A 19,409-nucleotide genomic window follows, 5' to 3' on the forward strand; every position below is an offset into this window, starting at 1 on the left:
AAACAATTGAATTTATTTTCTCGTATTCATTCGAATCCGGTGGATAGGAACCGGTTCTCATGAATACGAAAAAACTATGTCTAGCATCGTATTATATCCAGTTTTCTACGAATATAGAAATGTACAATCATAAGATTAAAACTAGTTGTTTTAGCCCCGTGGTGCCGAAAGCCGTTTATAATACGATACGAGAAATAACTATTATATTCTTGAAAAAAATCCTACTACTATTTGCTTAAGTTTTTAACCAAAGTTTTAATAGATTCTTGTTTAAAGAAGACAAAATAATAATATAAATCACCAAATTCGATAACTATAAACTTAAATTACCATTTTCACAACAAAAAATATGATTAATAGCGATTAAAATAGAAAAAATCATCATTTACATATTTTCAAATCTGTTTGATCAGATGTTATGTAAATATTTTTTTAAATCAAGAAAACGTTTTACTAGGTTTACCATGATGAAATTCTAACTCAACGAGAGAAAAAAATCCGGATTAAAGGTACAAAAAATTTTATAATGAAAGCGTAAAAAGCTATTTTTCTCTAGTATTACGTTTTTAAAAATATTGGATATAAGAAATTTTTAAACATTCAAATTAACTTTTAAGCATGTATTTTATTTTTTAAACAGATAACTTGGTTTCTTTTATACATAGATAAAAAAAATATATATATAACTATACAAAAACAACTGTTTTAACTTTTGTACATTTAAAAAATAAAAAAATCTGTTTTATAATTTTCAAAAATGAAATGAAATTATGTGACTTTAGACTTTTTAAAGGAGAAATAAAAATTATTTCCTTCGGCAGTAATAAATAATATTTAATCCCTTGTTTAATTACAAACCTAATTTGGCTACAAGCCCTGTAGGGCTTTCCATAGCCTTACCTATCCTAACCCATTAAATAATTTCGTAATCATATTAATGACACTACTTTATCCATTCGTGTAATCAAAATACAAAATTTTCTCCAAAAAAAAAAGAAAAAACGTCCAAAAATTAACATATAACATAAACAAGATTGTTTCTGTTGCAAAGGTGCAGAGCAAGTCTTGATAAATATACAAATATTTGGTTTTCTACTACTGGTGGGATTGGTTTTGTGATTGTCCTTCCTGAAGCTTCCTCAAAATTTCTTGATTGTGCTGAAAAAATTAGATAAGATTATAACAAGGAAGTCAATGGCATCTGCAGATATTTGATGGATGGTGTAACCCTTAAGGGGATGACAAAAGAAAATGCTGGACTTCCTAGTTCTTATGCTTATAGATAAAAGATGTTACCAGTTTAATGGCTTAGTTAGTAAAGTTGGAGAAAAGAATAAGATTATCACTTTTTACGAATAGGTCAGACAAGGATAATTATAGAGTAGCTTCGCTACTAGAATTCAATGGTAGAACGCAACAATGAATTCTGGTGTATTTCGTAATTATAAGTGCAAAACGGGGACAGGCAAAAACATACTTAGAATCAGAGAATTCGGAGTTGGTCGAATTTCGTTAAAAAGCTTATTAGGTTGATTTGATGAAAACCTCTTGAAGCCATTTTTCTCCTAAAATTTTGCTTTCAGAGGTCAGTAACAGTTAAAATTTGTTTTCCAAGGAAACAAAATAAATATATTGAATTTACAAAAAAATGGTTAAAATATAATCTACTTTGTGTAGGTATATACCTATATCTATAATACAAAGTAGAATGATGTCTGTCCGTCCGTCCGTCTGTCTGTCCGTCCCTTAAGATCTCGGTAACCACTGAACCGATCGGATTCTACTCTTTAGGGAATATACCTACTGGTCCTGTGGTGGTTTTAGGCTATTTTTTTGCTGAAGATTTCCGTGGTCCTTTTTTTGCTGAAGCTTCCTTAGTCCTTTTACGAAATTCGCCAAAAAAATGTTTTGATCACCTCTTAAGGCAAAGCTCCTAGAGGCTAGGGGCGAAACCACTAGTAAATATATAAATGAAAACCTAATAAGTATTTCTTCTAAATAATTAAGAAAACTACTGAAATGTTTAATCTTACAGAAGACAGCTACCCCTATATCCCTAAATAATGATAATGAATAATCTTTATGATTACTTTCAAAATTCCTGGAAATAGTTATAACGGCGCGGCAGCCGCAGAATTATTCAGTTGCCTTTATTCGCAGCCGGAGCCAATAATACCATTTTAGGACATTTTATAGTCAGTAAACAACTACAACTAAGTTGCCGCCAGCCGTTTTTTTACATTTCGCAGCTGCCATAAAATCAAGAATTCTTAGCAAAGTCAAGGTTTCATCATTTCACGGATTAAGCTGTACATTGTTGAAATCGAAGATAAAGCATAAACAATCGGGATCATATGAAGGAAATGAAGTCATTCCTAAAAAGGACAGAAATTCCCTTCCTTGGGTATAGGAAGGCTATTTCCTTTCCTTTTTCTTACAAATTCTCACTAAGGAAGGTGATTTCTGTCCACTATCTTACAAATTCTCACTAAAGGAAGGTGACCTCTGTCCACCATCTTACAAATTCTTCCTAGTTCTTAGAAATTCTTCCTTTTCCTCACTATTACAACCATGTTTAATCAATCTACCTTATTTTTCCAAATTCTTCCTTATTCTCAGAAATTCTACCTTAATTACACAAATTCTCCCTTATTCTCAGATAACTTACCTTATTCTAAGAAATTCTTCCTTATTCCAAGAAAATCTACCTTATTCCCACAAATTCTTCCTTATTCTAAGAAAATCTACCTTATTCCCTCAAATTCTTCCTTGTTCTAAGAAATTCTTCCTTATTCTAAGAAAATCTACCTTATTCTAAGAAATTCTTCCTTATTCTAAGAAAATCCACCTAATTCTCCCAAATTCTTCCTTATTCTAAGAAAATCTACCTTATTCTAAGAAATTCTACCTTATTCTAAGAAAATCTACCTTATTCTAAGAAATTCTTCCTTATTCTAAGAAATTCTACCTTATTCTAAGAAAATCTACCTTATTCTAAGAAATTCTTCCTTATTCTAAGAAATTCTACCTTATTCTAAGAAAATCTACCTTATTCTAAGAAATTCTTCCTTATTCTAAGAAATTCTACCTTATTCAAAGAAATTCTTGCAAAACATAGCAAATTCTTGCAAAACATAGCAAATTCTTGCAAAACACAGCAAAATCTACCTTATTCTAAGAAAATCTACCTTATTCTTCCTAATTCTTTCTTATTCCCCCAAATTCTACCTTATTCTAAGAAAATCTTACTTGTTTTAGAAAATCTACCTTATTCTGAGAAATTCTTCCTTATTCTAAGAAAATCTACCTAATTCTCCCAAATTCTTCCTTATTCTAAGAAAATCTACCTTATTCTAAGAAATTCTTCCTTATTCTAAGAAAATCTACCTTATTCTAAGAAATTCTTCCTTATTCTAAGAAATTCTACCTTATTCTAAGAAAATCTACCTTATTCTAAGAAATTCTTCCTTATTCTAAGAAAATCTACCTTATTCTAAGAAATTCTTCCTTGTTCTAAGAAATTCTTCCTTATTCTAAGAAAATTTACCTTATTCTAAGAAATTCTTCCTTATTCTAAGAAAATCTACCTTATTCCCCCCAATTCTTCCTTATTCTAACAAATTCTTCCTTATTCTAAGAAAATCTACCTTATTCTAAGAAATTCTTCCTTATTCTAAGAAATTCTTCCTTATTCTAAGAAAATCTACCTTATTCTAAGAAATTCTTCCTTATTCTAAGAAAATCTACCTAATTCTCCCAAATTCTTGCAATATATAGGGATCCCAAACTCAAAAACAAAGTTTCAGCGGGATCCGACCACCTGTTCTTGAGATACGGTGACCTGGTGTCCTTGGTATCCACAGTAATATTTGGGAAATGGTTCGAATCCTTAGTAAATCTGGTCCGAAGTCCAAAAATATTTTGACACTTTTTTGATCAAAATTATTTGTCCACCTGGGTATTTTTTCTTCAAAATTTTGACTAAGTGCCAAAATATTTTTGGACTTTGACCAAATTTACTAAGGATTCGAACCATTTCCCAAATCTTACCGTTGGTACCAAGGACACCAGGTCACCATATCTCAAGAACGGGTGGTCGGATCGCGCTGAAACTTTGTTTTTGAGTTTGGGATCCCTATATATTGCAAGAATTAGGGAGAATTAGGTAGATTTTCTTAGAATAAGGAAGAATTTCTTAGAATAAGGTAGATTTTCTTAGAATAAGGAAGAATTTCTTAGAATAAGGTAGATTTTCTTAGAATAAGGTAGAATTTCTTAGAATAAGGAAGAATTTCTTAGAATAAGAAAGATTTTCTTAGAATAAGGAAGAATTTGTTAGAATAAGGAAGAATTTCTTAGAATAAGGAAGAATTTCTTAGAGTAAGGAAGAATTTCATAGAATAAGGAAGAATTTGGGGCAATAAGGTGGATCTTCTTAGAATAAGGAAGAATTTCTTAGAATAAGGTAGATTTTCTTAGAATAAGGTAGAATTTCTTAGAATAAGGAAGAATTTCTTAGAATAAGGTAGATTTTCTTAGAATAAGGAAGAATTTGGGAGAATTAGGTAGATTTTCTTAGAATAAGGAAGAATTTCTCAGAATAAGGTAGATTTTCTTAAAACAAGTAAGATTTTCTTAGAATAAGGTAGAATTTGGGGGAATAAGAAAGAATTAGGAAGAATAAGGTAGATTTTCTTAGAATAAGGTAGATTTTGCTATGTTTTGCAAGAATTTGCTATGTTTTGCAAGAATTTCTTAGAATAAGGTAGAATTTCTTAGAATAAGGAAGAATTTCTTAGAATAAGGTAGATTTTCTTAGAATAAGGTAGAATTTCTTAGAATAAGGAAGAATTTCTTAGAATAAGGTAGATTTTCTTAGAATAAGGTAGAATTTCTTAGAATAAGGAAGAAAATCTTAGAATAAGGTAGATTTTCTTAGAATAAGGAAGAATTTCTTAGAATAAGGTAGTTTTTCTTAGAATAAGGAAGAATTTGTTAGAATAAGGAAGAATTTCTTAGAATAAGGTAGATTTTCTTAGAATAAGGTAGAATTTCTTAGATTAAGGAAGAATTTCTTAGAATAAGGTAGATTTTCTTAGAATAAGGAAGAATTTCTTAGAATGAGGTAGATTTTCTTAGAATAAGGAAGAATTTCTTAGAATAAGATAGATTTTCTTAGAATAAGGAAGAATTTGGGGGACCAAGGAAGAATTTGGGGGAGTAAGGTAGATTTTCTTAGATTTAGGAAGAATTTCTTAGAATAAGGTAGGTTATCTGAGAATAAGTGAGAATGTGTAAGGAAAAGGTAGAATTTTCTTAGGATTAGGAAGATTAAGTGAGATTGAGGAAGGTGATTTTTATTCTCTTTTTCAGATATGTGAGAAAAAGGAGAGTGATTTTTGTCCATATTTCACTTATCTGAGAAAAAGGAAGATGATTTCTGTCCTTTTTGGAATGAAATTTCTGTCCTTTTAAGGAATGACTTCATTTCCTTCATATGATCCAACAATCGTCTAATACTAGGCGACTGCCAAACCTTTGGATTTAAATGACTATCCCTCAACTGACCTCCCCTATGATTATGGATTCTCGGGAATTCTAGATAAGAAATATTAATTTGTGTACACTTGTGTTCATGTGCGTCATTGAGTTAACATGAATAATAACATCCAAAACAGCGCAGCCAAGGAACTCCTAATGGGTGTGGGGACGGGGGGTAGATTAAAGGGGTGACTAAACAAATTTGGAAATATTCGACCTAAACCTCTTAAAAATCCCCAGAAACAATTAAAATCTTTTTTTTTGTGTGCACTTCGCGCCATATTAAAAACCATAACAGGAAAAGGTGAGTTTTTTTTTACCTCAACTCCCCTCTCATATGTATTTTTAAAGCATAAAAATATTTTACACATAACCACATAATTTTATGCGTGGTTTTGACTAAAACTTTCACAAACTGGGTTGGCCGTTGCAAAAGCTTAAAATACCAATTTAGGACCAACATATTCAGATACATTTGATAAGGTTCCTCACAGTGTTGTGGATCCGCTTTGATTGTATGCGGATCCGGATCCTACAAATTTGGTCAGTGCGGATCCGAATCTTTGACAATAAAAAAAAAATCAACAAATTTTTCAAAAAATATTTATTCTTTAATCTCGAAGTCAAAAATACTTTTAATTTTCAAGTCTGAACCTAAACCTTAAAGATTGGCTCTCATCACGAGAATGTCTGATTTTCAAAATTTGTAAGTGACTATTTTATAAAAATTTAGGTAGATTTTTCCATAAATTTATACCCCAAGATCCGGATCAGGATCCGCATTTTTTGCGGATCCAGATCCTTGGACTCAAAAAAATGCGGATCCTTGTGGATCCGGATCCGCAACACTGGTTCCTCGCTACATCGAATTTTAGAACTTTTGTAACTCCCTCAAAAAAACCTTGGACATCCTGATGCGAAGCTGTGCTTAATTAAACATTACAGTATTCTTATTAAAGCAATTTTTACCTTTTCAAGCAATTGTTTTCTTTTTTCTTTTATTTCCTGTTGGTTTTGTGGGTCTCTGCAAATCCAAGCACTTTCGGAAAATTCATTTATTTTCTTAAAATCATTGCAGTGTACCTAAAAAGAAAAATATTTCAGCACAATTACCTGAAGGGTGTGTAAACAAATGGTTGCATTTTCAACTAAAGTACAAACAGCACAAAGATGATATTTATACTTCCAAAAACTAAAGCTCAGAGATGTTCTAACTTTAGTCATTGTATTTTTTACCATTAACACATTTCATGTTTTAAAAAAAGGTGCATTTAAAAAAAAAACACCCTGCTGTTAGTTGAGAACGAAAGGTTATTTAAAACTTTTCAATTTTTAAGATGTCGGATTAAAATTATTTTTGTTAAAGCATGGGTAGCCTAAGAAAGTTTGACAGACACATGAACTGTTTTGGGGGGCCACAAGGGCCATTCAAATGACGAGAATTCATAAAAAAAAATCGGACACAAAACATAAAAAATACTCACTGGAACCATAATAATTGTTGGGTGTTCCATTTTTTTCTTCTTGCTTGGAGGCTGCAGAGGGTTGGCGAGTTTGGACGATTTTTCTCCAACAGATTCGAGATGTATTCCTCGTACACACCTAAAACATTTTGTTGTAGTTTTACCATCAAATCTTTTTTGTTGAACCACTAAACATCAGCTCTATAACTAACTTTGCAAGTGTCTACCCATATTTCTTGTGCTAGCCTGCTACACTTATAAATGTTGCCATCCTTGTTAAGGCTAAAAAAGTGGAACATCCGCCCTTCGCCTTTAATAAATGAAAAATATAAATATCTCCTTCAATTTTTTTAAAATTTACACCATCTTTTATTTTCCCTTTTCTTAAAAAAAATAGCCTTCAGGCTAAAGGATTAACATTTTATTATTATAAAGAGATCATTTTCAAAGTATGCACTTTTGCTTTAAAATCAGGAGAAAGTTAAATTATCTTCCGTAGGCCTTTTCCTGTGTCTATGATCACTCAATCACAAAATCAGTTTTGGCAAATTTTGTACATAAACATATATACATCCCCCCTTCTTTAATTTATCACAAATTTAACTTATCGGAGGTTTATCACAACAAAACCTTTGAAAAGAATGGACGAATCAGCCTAACTAATAATTACCTAATGTAGGTTTTGATAATATGAATGGATATATTTGTTCTTGTCTATAATTATTTGACCCCCCCTATTCAAGGCACAAAATTTTACTGTATATATGTGTAATAGTGAACTGAAATTGAAAATTAGATACATTTGGTTTTATTTTATATAGAAAAAGGGGAAGTGGGAGGTGATATAGAAACACAGGTTAAGGGGAAAGGAGATAAAAAAGAGAAAGGGAGTGAATCATGTTCAAACTCGAATTTCAAGCAGCGGCATATGATGCAATACTATGGTGTTTCTACGTTCTAGAAAATGAGTAATAAAATAAAAATTGCGCAATTTCTGAATTTCCGCATACCAATTAATGTTTCTAGAATAAATAAAATGAGATATGATATAAAAAAAAACAACATAAATTGATTATTTGAAAGAAATATAATAATTAGAAATCCTAAATATATTTAAAACTAATAAGTTATTAACTGTAAGTTTAGCTATTTTTACTTTTTTATTATCTTTCAGATTTTTTTACACCACTTGTGACTTAGCCCCTAGCCCCCCTACAAAAACTTTTACTAATGTAAATTGAAACAGAAGTATTATAACAACCTGTCATATATCATGAAGAAAATAGCCTAAAACCTTCGTATGACCATTAGGTACATTCCCTGAATTCTTGATCCATCCACAACCCAAAAATACACTGGGGGTGGGGATCTCCCTCCTAGGAGTCATAGTCGATTTCCCGTTTATTAAAACCACCACCTCTGACAAAAAAAAAGTTTGATTATGAAATTCTTGTTTCATAAATCATTGTTTTACGTACGTTAAGACGTTTCTGGAAATTTTTAGTTTACTACAATGAACTAGATCGAATTGAATAAAATATTTACCAGGGATCTTAAGGGAGAGAAGACAATAGAAGACAATTATGATTAACACTGATTTTTAATAGTGGTGGAAAATTTTGTTTAACAGTTCAAGATTACTAGCCAATAAATGTATATAATATATATGGGTACCAGCAACTTTTACAGTCCAATGTTCCCTTTCTCCCTGATATTTAGAGATAATGCCTAGATATAGAGTAGCTGCGTAAATATTATTGCAACATAAAAATTAAATGACCTTATCTTTGTTTTTATTCCTGGTAATAATGTTGCTTAAGTTACAACGCATGACCTTAATCATGAACATTTCTGGAATATTATTGAGATCCGCAGCCGCAGCCGCGTTTACCCGCAGTTTTCGCAAACCGCAGGACTCAAGAAGTAGCGAAGCACAAATAAACAAGGATGACAACATCCATAAAAGGTAAAATAAATGGTAGGACAAACAGACATTAACACGTGTATAATGTCAGAACTGAATAATCAGAATATAAATGTATAATATTCGAAGCAAAATTGTCAGTAAATAAATAAAGTAAATTTGTTGAAAAACTGCTTTTACAGAATAATGTTTATGGGCATACTTACATTTTTAGGACTTGATTATAGAGTTGCTTAGCTTATAATATTGTACTTTGTTGTCCCAGGAATCAGTATACCAAAAATCAGATCAAACGGGTAATTAGATCACATTAAAAATTGTTGTTAAAAAAGTAGAAAATCATCATGTTTAAAATGGACGTACAAATCATCATGCAAAGTTTGAAATCGATAGGACAATTCTAACATGCCTAAATCAACGAATAAAGCTATCCATCTCGGACGGACGGACGGACCCTAATTTTAGAAAAGCTTCGCTTTTAAAAAAGAATGATAAATAAAGAAAAAAATCAGTAATATAGCTTTTAAGTTCTCTTACAAAAAAAAGATATTGTATCAATTTTTTGTAGTTTATGTAATTGTATGTTTTATAATTATAGAGTTCTTTTTATTATTAAAACTTTTCGCGGACCAAATACAAACTGTAACAAAACAGGTTAGAAAATCTTTAGCATATAATTCGATCAACAATCGTTGTAAATTTCTTTAAACTTTAAATTGAAATAAACAAAATTTTTAAATTTTCTATCTACATTCTGTTTAAATGCTAAAAACTCGACTAGGTATAAAAATAACTTTCATATTTAATTGTGAATTAAGCAATAGAATTTTACAAACGTTTTTGATCAAAGCCGTTTAATTTTCAAATACCTTACATATTTTATTATTTCTAGTGTTACAGCAACTCTATAAATAGTTAGTACGGCTGAATAATTTGGCAACAAGTAGGGAGACTTTAAATTTAAATGGCAGATTGCTGAAGAAATTGTCATATTCAGATGTTTGTTTAAAAATTGTGTAAGCTAGCTATTGCTGCGTTCCATATGGCCTTCAATGTTCTTGTTATTTCTAAACTGAATTGCGACGCTTAGAAACAAAATCTAGGGTAGACATTGCACCATCTTATGAAAGAGTTTAAAACGCGCTTTCCAAAATGGTAAGAAAAAAGGCGCGCACTGGTTGTTAGAGGGAGAAAAGGGACTAATGTGAGTGTGATTGAGTGAGTGTGTGTGTGTGTGTGGGGTGATAAAAGAACAAAACGTTTTATACAAAAAGCAAAAAAATGGTGGTTAATCTTGTACTGATCGAATTGAGCATTTTTTTCTACGGTTAGGATTGGTCCGTACGTCTCTTCCTAACGGATTGCTTTTTATTTGTTGTTGTTAATTTAGGCATATTTTAATTCTCCTACCTATTGATTTTAATTAGGGTTGGGCCGGATATCCGGACAGTTACCGGATAATGAATTTATCCGGATACCGGATATCCGGCTGATTTCATATGCCTGAATTCCGCTAATTTGCCATGCATCCGGAAATGGCAAGAATTTGGCCGGATAGATACCTGATATCCGGCATTAGAAATCAGCCGGATATCCGGTATCCGGCCAATAAAGTATCCGGCCCAACCCTAATTTTTATTCTTGGCATGGTGAGTCCATTTAACAGCTTAAAAGCGTAGCAACTCTATGATCAATATTCAGAATATGTCAGCACTTTTCAATTTTTTAAACTACATTTATTTACATGTCATAATTTTCCTTTTTACTTGATTTTTAAAAAAATATGTATTTTCTAAGACTCTTCATTTAAGTTATAAGTCATTCATAATTCTAAATGTTCTAATGTTAAATATTAAGTACATTGCAAATAACTTTATTAAGGATTTTGTTTTGAAGCATGTTTTATTATTGATTTATTTTTGCTCTTCTACTTATGGATGATGCCATCCTTGTATATTTTTACTACTATTTCAAATAGCAAAAATAATTCTCTATATATTAACTAGCGGCTTCGCCCCTAGAGGTAATTAAAAAAAGAACTACTGGTGCTGCCCGTAGTTTTATATGAACTTCCCCATAAACAAAAAAAATGGGAGAACCAAAAGGTATATACCCTGTAAAGTAGAATCCGATCGGTTCAGTGGTTACCGAGATCTTAAGGGACGGACGGACAGACGGACAGGTAAACATCAAGCTACTTTGTATTATAGAAAGTTTATTTATTTATCGTTGCAATAGGCTGAAATTAAATGTTGAATTAGTTCAAAGTATCAACAAACACGTGTTTTCAGCTGTTATTGAATAAGACATTGCGACTATAAAAGACAACTTATTTCAACATACAATTGCAATGACGTTATACTTTTTAAAATACTAGCGGCTTCGCCCCTAGCCTCTAGGGGCTTTGCCCCAAGAGGTGATCAAAAAAAATTGAGGTGAAATTCGTAAAAGGACCAAGGAAATCTTCTGCAAAAAAAATAAAGGACCTAGGAAATCTTCTGCAAAAAAAAAATAAAGGACCTAGGAAATCTTCTGCAAAAAAAAATAAAGGACCTAGGAAATCTTCTGCAAAAAAAAAATAAAGGACCTAGGAAATCTTCTGCAAAAAAAAAAAATAAAAAAAAAAAAGGGGGGGGGATTTTTTTGTTTTTTGGGGGAGTTGGGGGTGGGACAAGAAAATAGCCTAAAACCACCACAGGACCAGTAGGTATATACCCTGAAGAGTAGAATCCAATCGGTTCAGTGGTTACCGAGATCTTAAGGGACAGACAGACGGACAGACATCAAGCTACTTTGTATTATAGATTGTATAATTTTCATGTATTTCATGTTTTCAATGAAAGAGGGTGGCCTAAAAGCACTTTACAATTTACAAGTTCTATATTTACGAGAAGAAAAAAATATTTAAAGATTCAAATAGATAAATTCCAATTTACTAATACATACAAATACATAGTTACAGAGTCAACCTTATGAAAAGTTTTTGGTTCCATTACACTCAAAAAACTCTACAATCCCTCCCCACCATTTTTTTTAAAAACGCTCCATGGTTCAATGCACTTTATTTTTCAAATTATGTAAATTAAATGTGTGTACCACCCCTCCACTCCTTTAATAAGCTTGGACGTCTTGGAAAGAAAAATAAAACCTACCTTTCAGTGATTCTCTTGACATCATTCTCTGTCTTGGTATGTTTGAACTCCTCCTGCTGTTGGTCTCTCTTGGGACAAGAACAAACCCTCACGTCAACACATCTGCGTCCTACAACGCGACCCTAAACAAGAAATAAGGGGGGGGGGGGGAAGTTCTGCCACTTTCGCGTAAACAGTGTGCTGTGGACTAGGTATTGATTTTAGATTATAGGTTATTTAGGATAAAAGTTTACTTTTGGGTATTAGTTCACGTATATTTAATCATTTTTTGAATAGGTCTCCAGGTTCAGGTGCTGCAGGCTGGAAGGTCGTTTCTGGACAGGTAAAAAAATTAAATTTTTTTTGTTTGAAGAGTTAGAGAGCAACTTATAAAACAAAATATGCTTCTTTTTGAATGTTATTAACATATCCGAAGAAAAAATTAAATTCGGCCTCCAGGTTCAGGTGCTGCAGGCCTCCAGGTCCACTCTGGACAGGTAAAAATTAAAAACATTTATTTGAAGAGTTAGAGGTACACTTATTTAACCAAATATGCATCTTTTTGGATGTTATTACCATATTTGAAGAAAAAATGACAATCGGCCTCCAGGTTCAGGTGCTGCAGGCCTCCAGGTACACTCTGGACAGGTAAAAATTAAAATTTCTTATTTGAAGAGTTTGATGTACACTTATTTAACCAAATATGCATCTTTTTGGATGTTATTACAATATTTGAAGAAAAAAATGACAATCGGCCTCCAGGTTCAGGTGCTGCAGGCCTCCAGGTACACTCTGGACAGGTAGAAATTAAAATTTCTTATTTGAAGAGTTAGAGGTACACTTATAAAACAAAATATGCATCTTTTTGGATGTTATTACCATATTTGAAGGTAAATTGACAATCGGCCTCCAGGTTCAGGTGCTGCAGGCCTCCAGGTACACTCTGGACAGGTAAAAATTAAAATTTCTTATTTGAAGAGTTAGAGGTACACTTATAAAACAAAATATGCATCTTTTTGGATGTTATTACCATATTTGAAGGTAAATTGACAATCGGCCTCCAGGTTCAGGTGCTGCAGGCCTCCAGGTACACTCTGGACAGGTAAAAATTTAAATTTCTTATTTGAAGAGTTAGAGATACACTTATTAATCCAAATATACAACTTTTTGGATGTTATTACCATATTTGAAGGTAAATTGACAATCGGCTTCCAGGTTCAGGTGCTGCAGGCCTCCAGGTACACTCTGGACAGGCAGTTATAATATTTTTTGATACTTTTTGATTTGGACACCTTACCTGGATCCTGGTGACCACTGGTGACTGCTTGTGGCCGCTGGCAAAATAAATTCCAATACAGGTAATATTTGATATTAGAGGAAATTTTTCTGAATAGAAAATTATTAAAATATAATAATATGACAAAATTTATTAAGTAAGTCTTCTATTTTTGTTCCAGGCAGGCTCTTGGTAGCCTCCAGAGTTCTAAAATGAAGAAAAATTTATTGTTCACTGGAAATAAGTAAATGACGAAAGTTATGTGAATATTATTTAGGATAACATTGCAAATTTTATGCTCTAATTTTTTATATAAAGTTTCTTTTCTATTTCTACATAGTATACCTTCCTTTTAAATAAAAGATTACACATTTGATTTACCTGTCCAGCAGGCTCATGGAGGCCGCCTACAGCCTGTCTGGAGCCTTAAATGCTATATTATACTAAATTATTATAATTCAGCCATTTTCTTTTTAGAAACCATTCCTATAAATTCAAAAATAACCATTTAGGATTTTTTAACTGGCTACCAACAACTAGCAGTCAACAGGATCCAGGTAAGGTGTTCAAATCAAAAAGTATTAAAAAATATTTTAACTGCCTGTCTAGAGTTGACCTGGAGGCCTCCAGTACCTGAACCTGGAGGCTGATTGTCAATTTATCTTCAAATATGATAATAACATCCAAAAACACGCATATTTGGATTAATAAGTGTACCTCTAACTCTTCAAACAAGAAATTTTAATTTTTACCTGTCCAGAGTGTACCTGGAGGCATGCAGCACCTGAAACTAGAGTCCAATTTGAATTTTTTCTGTAAATATGATAATAACATCCAAAAAGATGCATATTTGGTTTTATAAGTGTACCTGTAACCCTTTAAATAAATTTTTTTAATTTTTACCTGTCTAGAATGGATCTGGAGGCCTGCAGCACCTGTACCTGGAGGCCGAATATCAATTTACCTTCAAATATGATAAGAACATCCAAAAATACGCATATTTGGTTTAATAAGTTTACCTCTAACTCTTTAAATAATTTTTTAAAAAAATTTACCTGTCCAGAATGTACCTGGAGGCCTGCAGCACCTGAACCTGGAGGCCGATTGTCAATTTACCTTCAAATATGGTAATAACATCCAAAAAGATGCATATTTTGTTTTATAAGTGTACCTCTAACTCTTCAAATAAGAAATTTTAATTTTTACCTGTCCAGAGTGTACCTGGAGGCCTGCAGCACCTGAACCTGGTGGCCGATTGTCATTTTTTCCTCAAATATGGAAATAACATCCAAAAAGATGCATATTTTGTTTTATAAGTGTACATCTAACTATTCAAATAAGAAATTTTAATTTTTACCTGTCCAGAGTGTACCTGGAGGCCTGCAGCACCTGAACCTGGAGGCCGATTTTAAATTATTCTGCAAATATGATGATAACATCCATAAAGATGCATATTTGGTTAAATAAGTGTACCTCTAACTCTTCAAATAAGAAAACTTAATTTTTACCTGTCCAGAGTGTACCTGGAGGCCTGCAGCACCTGAACCTGGAGGCCGATTGTCATTTTTTCTTCAAATATGGTAATAACATCCAAAAAGATGCATATTTTGTTTTATAAGTGTACATCTAACTCTTCAAATGAGAAATTTAAATTTTTACCTGTCCAGAGTGTACCTGAAGGCCTGCAGCACCTGAACCTGGAGGCCGATTGTCATTTTTTCTTCAAATATGGTAATAACATCCAAAAAGATGCATATTTTGTTTTATAAGTGTACATCTAACTCTTCAAATAAGAAATTTTAATTTTTACCTGTCCAGAGTGTACCTGGAGACCTGCAGCACATGAACCTGGAGGCCGATTTTAAATTTTTCTGCAAATATGATGATAACATCCATAAAGATGCATATTTGGTTAAATAAGTGTACCTCTAACTCTTCAAATAAATGTTTTTAATTTTTACCTGTCCAGAGTGTACCTGGAGGCCTGCAGCACCTGAACCTGGAGGCCGATTGTCATTTTTTCTTCTAATATGGTAATAACATTTAAAAAGATGCATATTTGGTTTAATAAGTGTACCTCTAACTCTTCAAATAATTTTTTTTTAATTTTTACCTGTCCAGAGTATACCTGGAGGCCTGCAGCATCTGAACCTGGAGGCCGAATTTAATTTTTTCTGCAGATATGTTAATAACATTCAAAAAGAAGCATATTTTGTTTTATAAGTTGCTCTCTAACTCTTCAAACAAAAAAATTTTAATTTTTTTACCTGTCCAGAAACGACCTTCCAGCCTGCAGCACCTGAACCTGGAGACCTATTCAAAAAATGATTAAATATACGTGAACTAATACCCAAAAGTAAACTTTTATCCTAAATAACCTATAATCTAAAATCAATACCTAGTCCACAGCACACTGTTTACGCGAAAGTGGCAGAACTTCCCCCCCCCCCCTTACGTGGATTTACAACGCAACCCTTAAAAAAATCGTGATTTGGAAAAAAAAATTAAATTGTAAGATTTACAAAGGAAAAAAAGCGTAGGTAATCTTATCGATGAAGGGCGTGAAATAACCGGATAAAGCAGGACAAAAATTGTAATTTTCACCAGAAGTTGATAAAAAAAATTCTAAAATGCTCGCTTAGAATAAACCACAAATTTACGTTTATCTTAACTTATGAGACTATCTGATTTAAGAGACTTAAAAAGTAATATAAGCGCCAATAACAATTTAATTTTATTACTTGAGAGAGAGCTAAACTAACCTGACACTCGAGAGTAAAGACGACTTTTATTGGCCTCCTGTTAATTCCTCCGATACACGAACCGAGGCACATAAACTTGACCATACGAGAGATGGTGTCTGTCCCCTTGTGAGGGGTGGAAACCTAAAACAAAGGCAATTATATCCACAAGATAAAGCAAAAAATAAAGTGATTTTTTTTTATAAAATTTTTACAAACTTGACATTTTCAGGGAAGGCGGGGATATTGAACTGTAAATTAAACTGCCATCCATAGTTGTATTGTATAACCACATAATCTATTTCTTTAGGTAATTTTAATCAATTTTTATTTGTTGAAAAACTAGTAGTGTCCAAAACTTTTAACCGAGTTTTTAAATCTAATTTAGTAATTTTTATCATTATTTGGGGGATGATGTTATATATATTAATATAAAAAGTTTAAATGAAAAAGGCAAAATTTCTCACCGGTAGAATACTAAACAGTCTGTTTGATTTCTCATCCTCTTCGTAACTTGTATCAGTATTTTGGTATCTAAACAAAATTGAGTAATATCAATATTTATATCTCTCAAGTTTACGGAGCAAATTTCAAATCGGACTTTTAATCGAGAAATATCCACAATCTTAACTCCTTGGTTGTAAGAACTAGTTCTATGTATGAAACATATATAAAAAACCTAAAACTTATTATTTCGGATAATAAAATCAAAGATATCATGTGAAAGTAAGGAAGTATCATTTATAACTGAATAGTTATTATCTAATGATAAATAAATTATCCCTCCATTTACCTATCCGTTCCACCAAAGCTTACCACCCAGGAAAAAGGGAATGATATTCTGACAAACAATTCCAAAGGAAAATTTCCCCACAACCCCCTTCCCTTTTCCTCCCCTTCTTACCCACCTCTCTTCAGTTATAAGAAAAAACAAGATATACCCCCAGCTAACTTCCAAAGGTTTCGTGATTTTTTTTGTAGAATTAATTGTTACAATAGCAAGGCCTGAGCTTACCTAATAATGTGATGTGGATAGTTGAAATCATTGTTGGATTTCTCCTCTGGACTGGCATGATTTGGGCAGCTAAAATTATCAAAGATAAAAGATTATCCACTATAGCTTCCAAACTGATTAATATCCGCTGGATTAGAACCAGTTCTGAGTAATATGAAAAGTCATGTAACGTTTCGTATTATGGACAGTTTTTCACGAATAATAAAAAAGCAATAACAAAATTATTACGAATTTAGTTGACAAAAGAAAACAAAACTGAAATTTTTATCTATGATACAAAGTAAAACGATGTCTATCTATCTGTCTGAAGCTTAAAACCTCGTTATACGCCGAACGGATTGAGATCTACCCTACCAAAAAAATGTTTATCAGAGTTAGAATTTGGCCCTTCAAGAAACCCCCCCCCCCCCCTAAAACAAAACAAAATTGGATGTCGGCGGCACTAACGATTCGACGGGTGTAAGCATAATAAAAAAATTACCGTTTCACGGGTTCTCGTCTATACGAGGCTTCTGTATAAACTGGTAGTGTACGGATGGTTAGATCAGCGGGAGGGTCAGTTCCAATTTTAAACTCCACCTGAAAATTAAAATAAGTTTATCAAAGCAAAGATATACGTCTCTTCTCCCATTCTCCCTGATTTATGAATTTTCTAACACATACAGATACAGATTTTGAAATAGTTAAATAAGAGGATGATTATTTTATTGACCTACTCAAGCTTATCAGGACATTAACTTGAGTTAAATGTAATTTTTTTCTATCAAATTTTAAAAAAATGCAATAGGGGAGAATATTAATTGATGCTTTCCTTGAAAGTGCCTAGCGAAACTAGGGGGCTACCCTGTATCTTACCTAATATATCTACACTACTCACAAGTAAAATCTGACATAGGAAAAACTACAACCCTTTCCCTAAATTTAAATTTATTTAAAAAAAGGGGGGGGGGGTTCAGTGCTCGACTAGGTACTTTAAGGGAAACCACCGATTAATTTAATTTAAAAATGTGACCAATACCTGAACCCATTTATCTATATCCACGAATAGTTTGTTTAGCTTTGTACTAAACACCCAGTGCTTGTTCTTTTGGTTCACCTTCGCAAATTTCACCTAAACAAAAATTAGTTTAAGACCTAAGATCTTAATTGAAAAGACAATGGAGGATAAACAAATTTAACATCCCCATTTATGAAAAACAAAATTACCCCTTTCTATGGAATTAAAATATGGATTGAAAAGTTTGAAAACTGCTAGTTTGGATCAACCAATCATGTTTAAATTAAAGTGCCCAAAGTTTTCATGCCAACAAAGTCAGATTGTTCTTATAAAACTTTGGATACCAATGTACTTTAAAGTCCAATGTACCCTTCCTCCAAGTCCCAATTAAGACAAAAGTATAGAAGCACTATATAAAGTAGACCATTTAAAAATACAAATACAAAACTAAAACACAAAGATAAAATAAAGAGGTATTTCTCGCATTCATTCGAAACCGATTAATATCCGGTGGATTTATATCCAGTTTTTTTTTAGCCCGTGCCATCGGCATCTCGGAGTTAAAAAAAACTGGTTTAAATCTAATGATTGTACATTTTATATCCGCGGAAAGCTGTTTATAATAAGATGCGAGAAATATCTAATATCTTGCTATTAATTTCTCTATCTTTAATAATAGTTCTGATTGCATTCAGCCTTAAGCCTTTTTTGAGTCATGAAAACTTCCCAAAAAATAAAAATTTAGCCATTTAAGGGATCTTAAAGGTAGTAACTTACCTCAAAGTTATGTTCACCGGGATAATCTTTCAGACTGATATCTTCGCCAGAGGGTGAGGGTTCGTAACCTACAAAATTAACTATCATTCTCAAGCAACCGATACCAAATACTTTTTTATAATATACGGATTTGGATGAGATTGCCTGAAAATTGGAGGATTATACAAGGCTTATGCGGATTTTTTATAGTGTGACTGCAAAATTTAAGGGGACTTTTCAACAGGAGGTAGAAAGTGGTTGAAGATTTTTCCCATAACCACAAAAAGAATGTAATTGGTACTTTTTATGGGGTAAAATCTCTAATTAATGTTTCTGAACCCTACCAAAAATATACCAGAGGTGAATTCTTAAAAAACTTTTGCCCCACTAAAATCTGTGAGGCAAACTAAAAATTTAGAGGGGACAATTTTGCCGTACTAAAATTTTAATGGGGCAAAAGTTTTTTTAAGAATTCACCTCAGCTTAAGTCTTTAATCTATTACTTGGGCAATTAAGCACAAATGTCTTTAGTGTACTACTGATACTTGTTTAATCGGTTTTAAGG

The 19,409-nt window shown here is 32.3% G+C and overlaps 1 protein-coding gene across 2 annotated transcripts in view; it reads right to left on the reverse strand.

Annotated features, from left to right (window-relative positions):
- Positions 1-605: 605 nt before the first annotated feature.
- The window catches only part of p53 (transcription factor p53), a 29,477-nt gene continuing 10,673 nt past the window's right edge, over positions 606-19,409 (reverse strand). For both annotated transcript variants that reach the window (XM_080147452.1, XM_080147453.1), the window contains exons 12-21: positions 18,866-18,933; positions 18,110-18,202; positions 17,573-17,670; positions 17,092-17,160; positions 16,544-16,610; positions 16,098-16,220; positions 12,081-12,202; positions 7,026-7,143; positions 6,511-6,624; positions 606-1,158 (exon numbers count right to left, since the gene is read on the reverse strand). In XM_080147452.1, the coding sequence (XP_080003578.1) occupies positions 1,096-1,158; positions 6,511-6,624; positions 7,026-7,143; positions 12,081-12,202; positions 16,098-16,220; positions 16,544-16,610; positions 17,092-17,160; positions 17,573-17,670; positions 18,110-18,202; positions 18,866-18,933 (935 nt within the window). In that variant the 3' untranslated portion in view covers positions 606-1,095. The remainder of the gene's footprint in view (positions 1,159-6,510; positions 6,625-7,025; positions 7,144-12,080; positions 12,203-16,097; positions 16,221-16,543; positions 16,611-17,091; positions 17,161-17,572; positions 17,671-18,109; positions 18,203-18,865; positions 18,934-19,409) is intronic.

This window comes from Acartia tonsa, chromosome 14, assembly GCF_053477335.1.
Source record: "Acartia tonsa isolate MP-2025a chromosome 14, ASM5347733v1, whole genome shotgun sequence".
Classification (NCBI taxonomy): Eukaryota; Metazoa; Arthropoda; class Copepoda; order Calanoida; family Acartiidae; genus Acartia; species Acartia tonsa.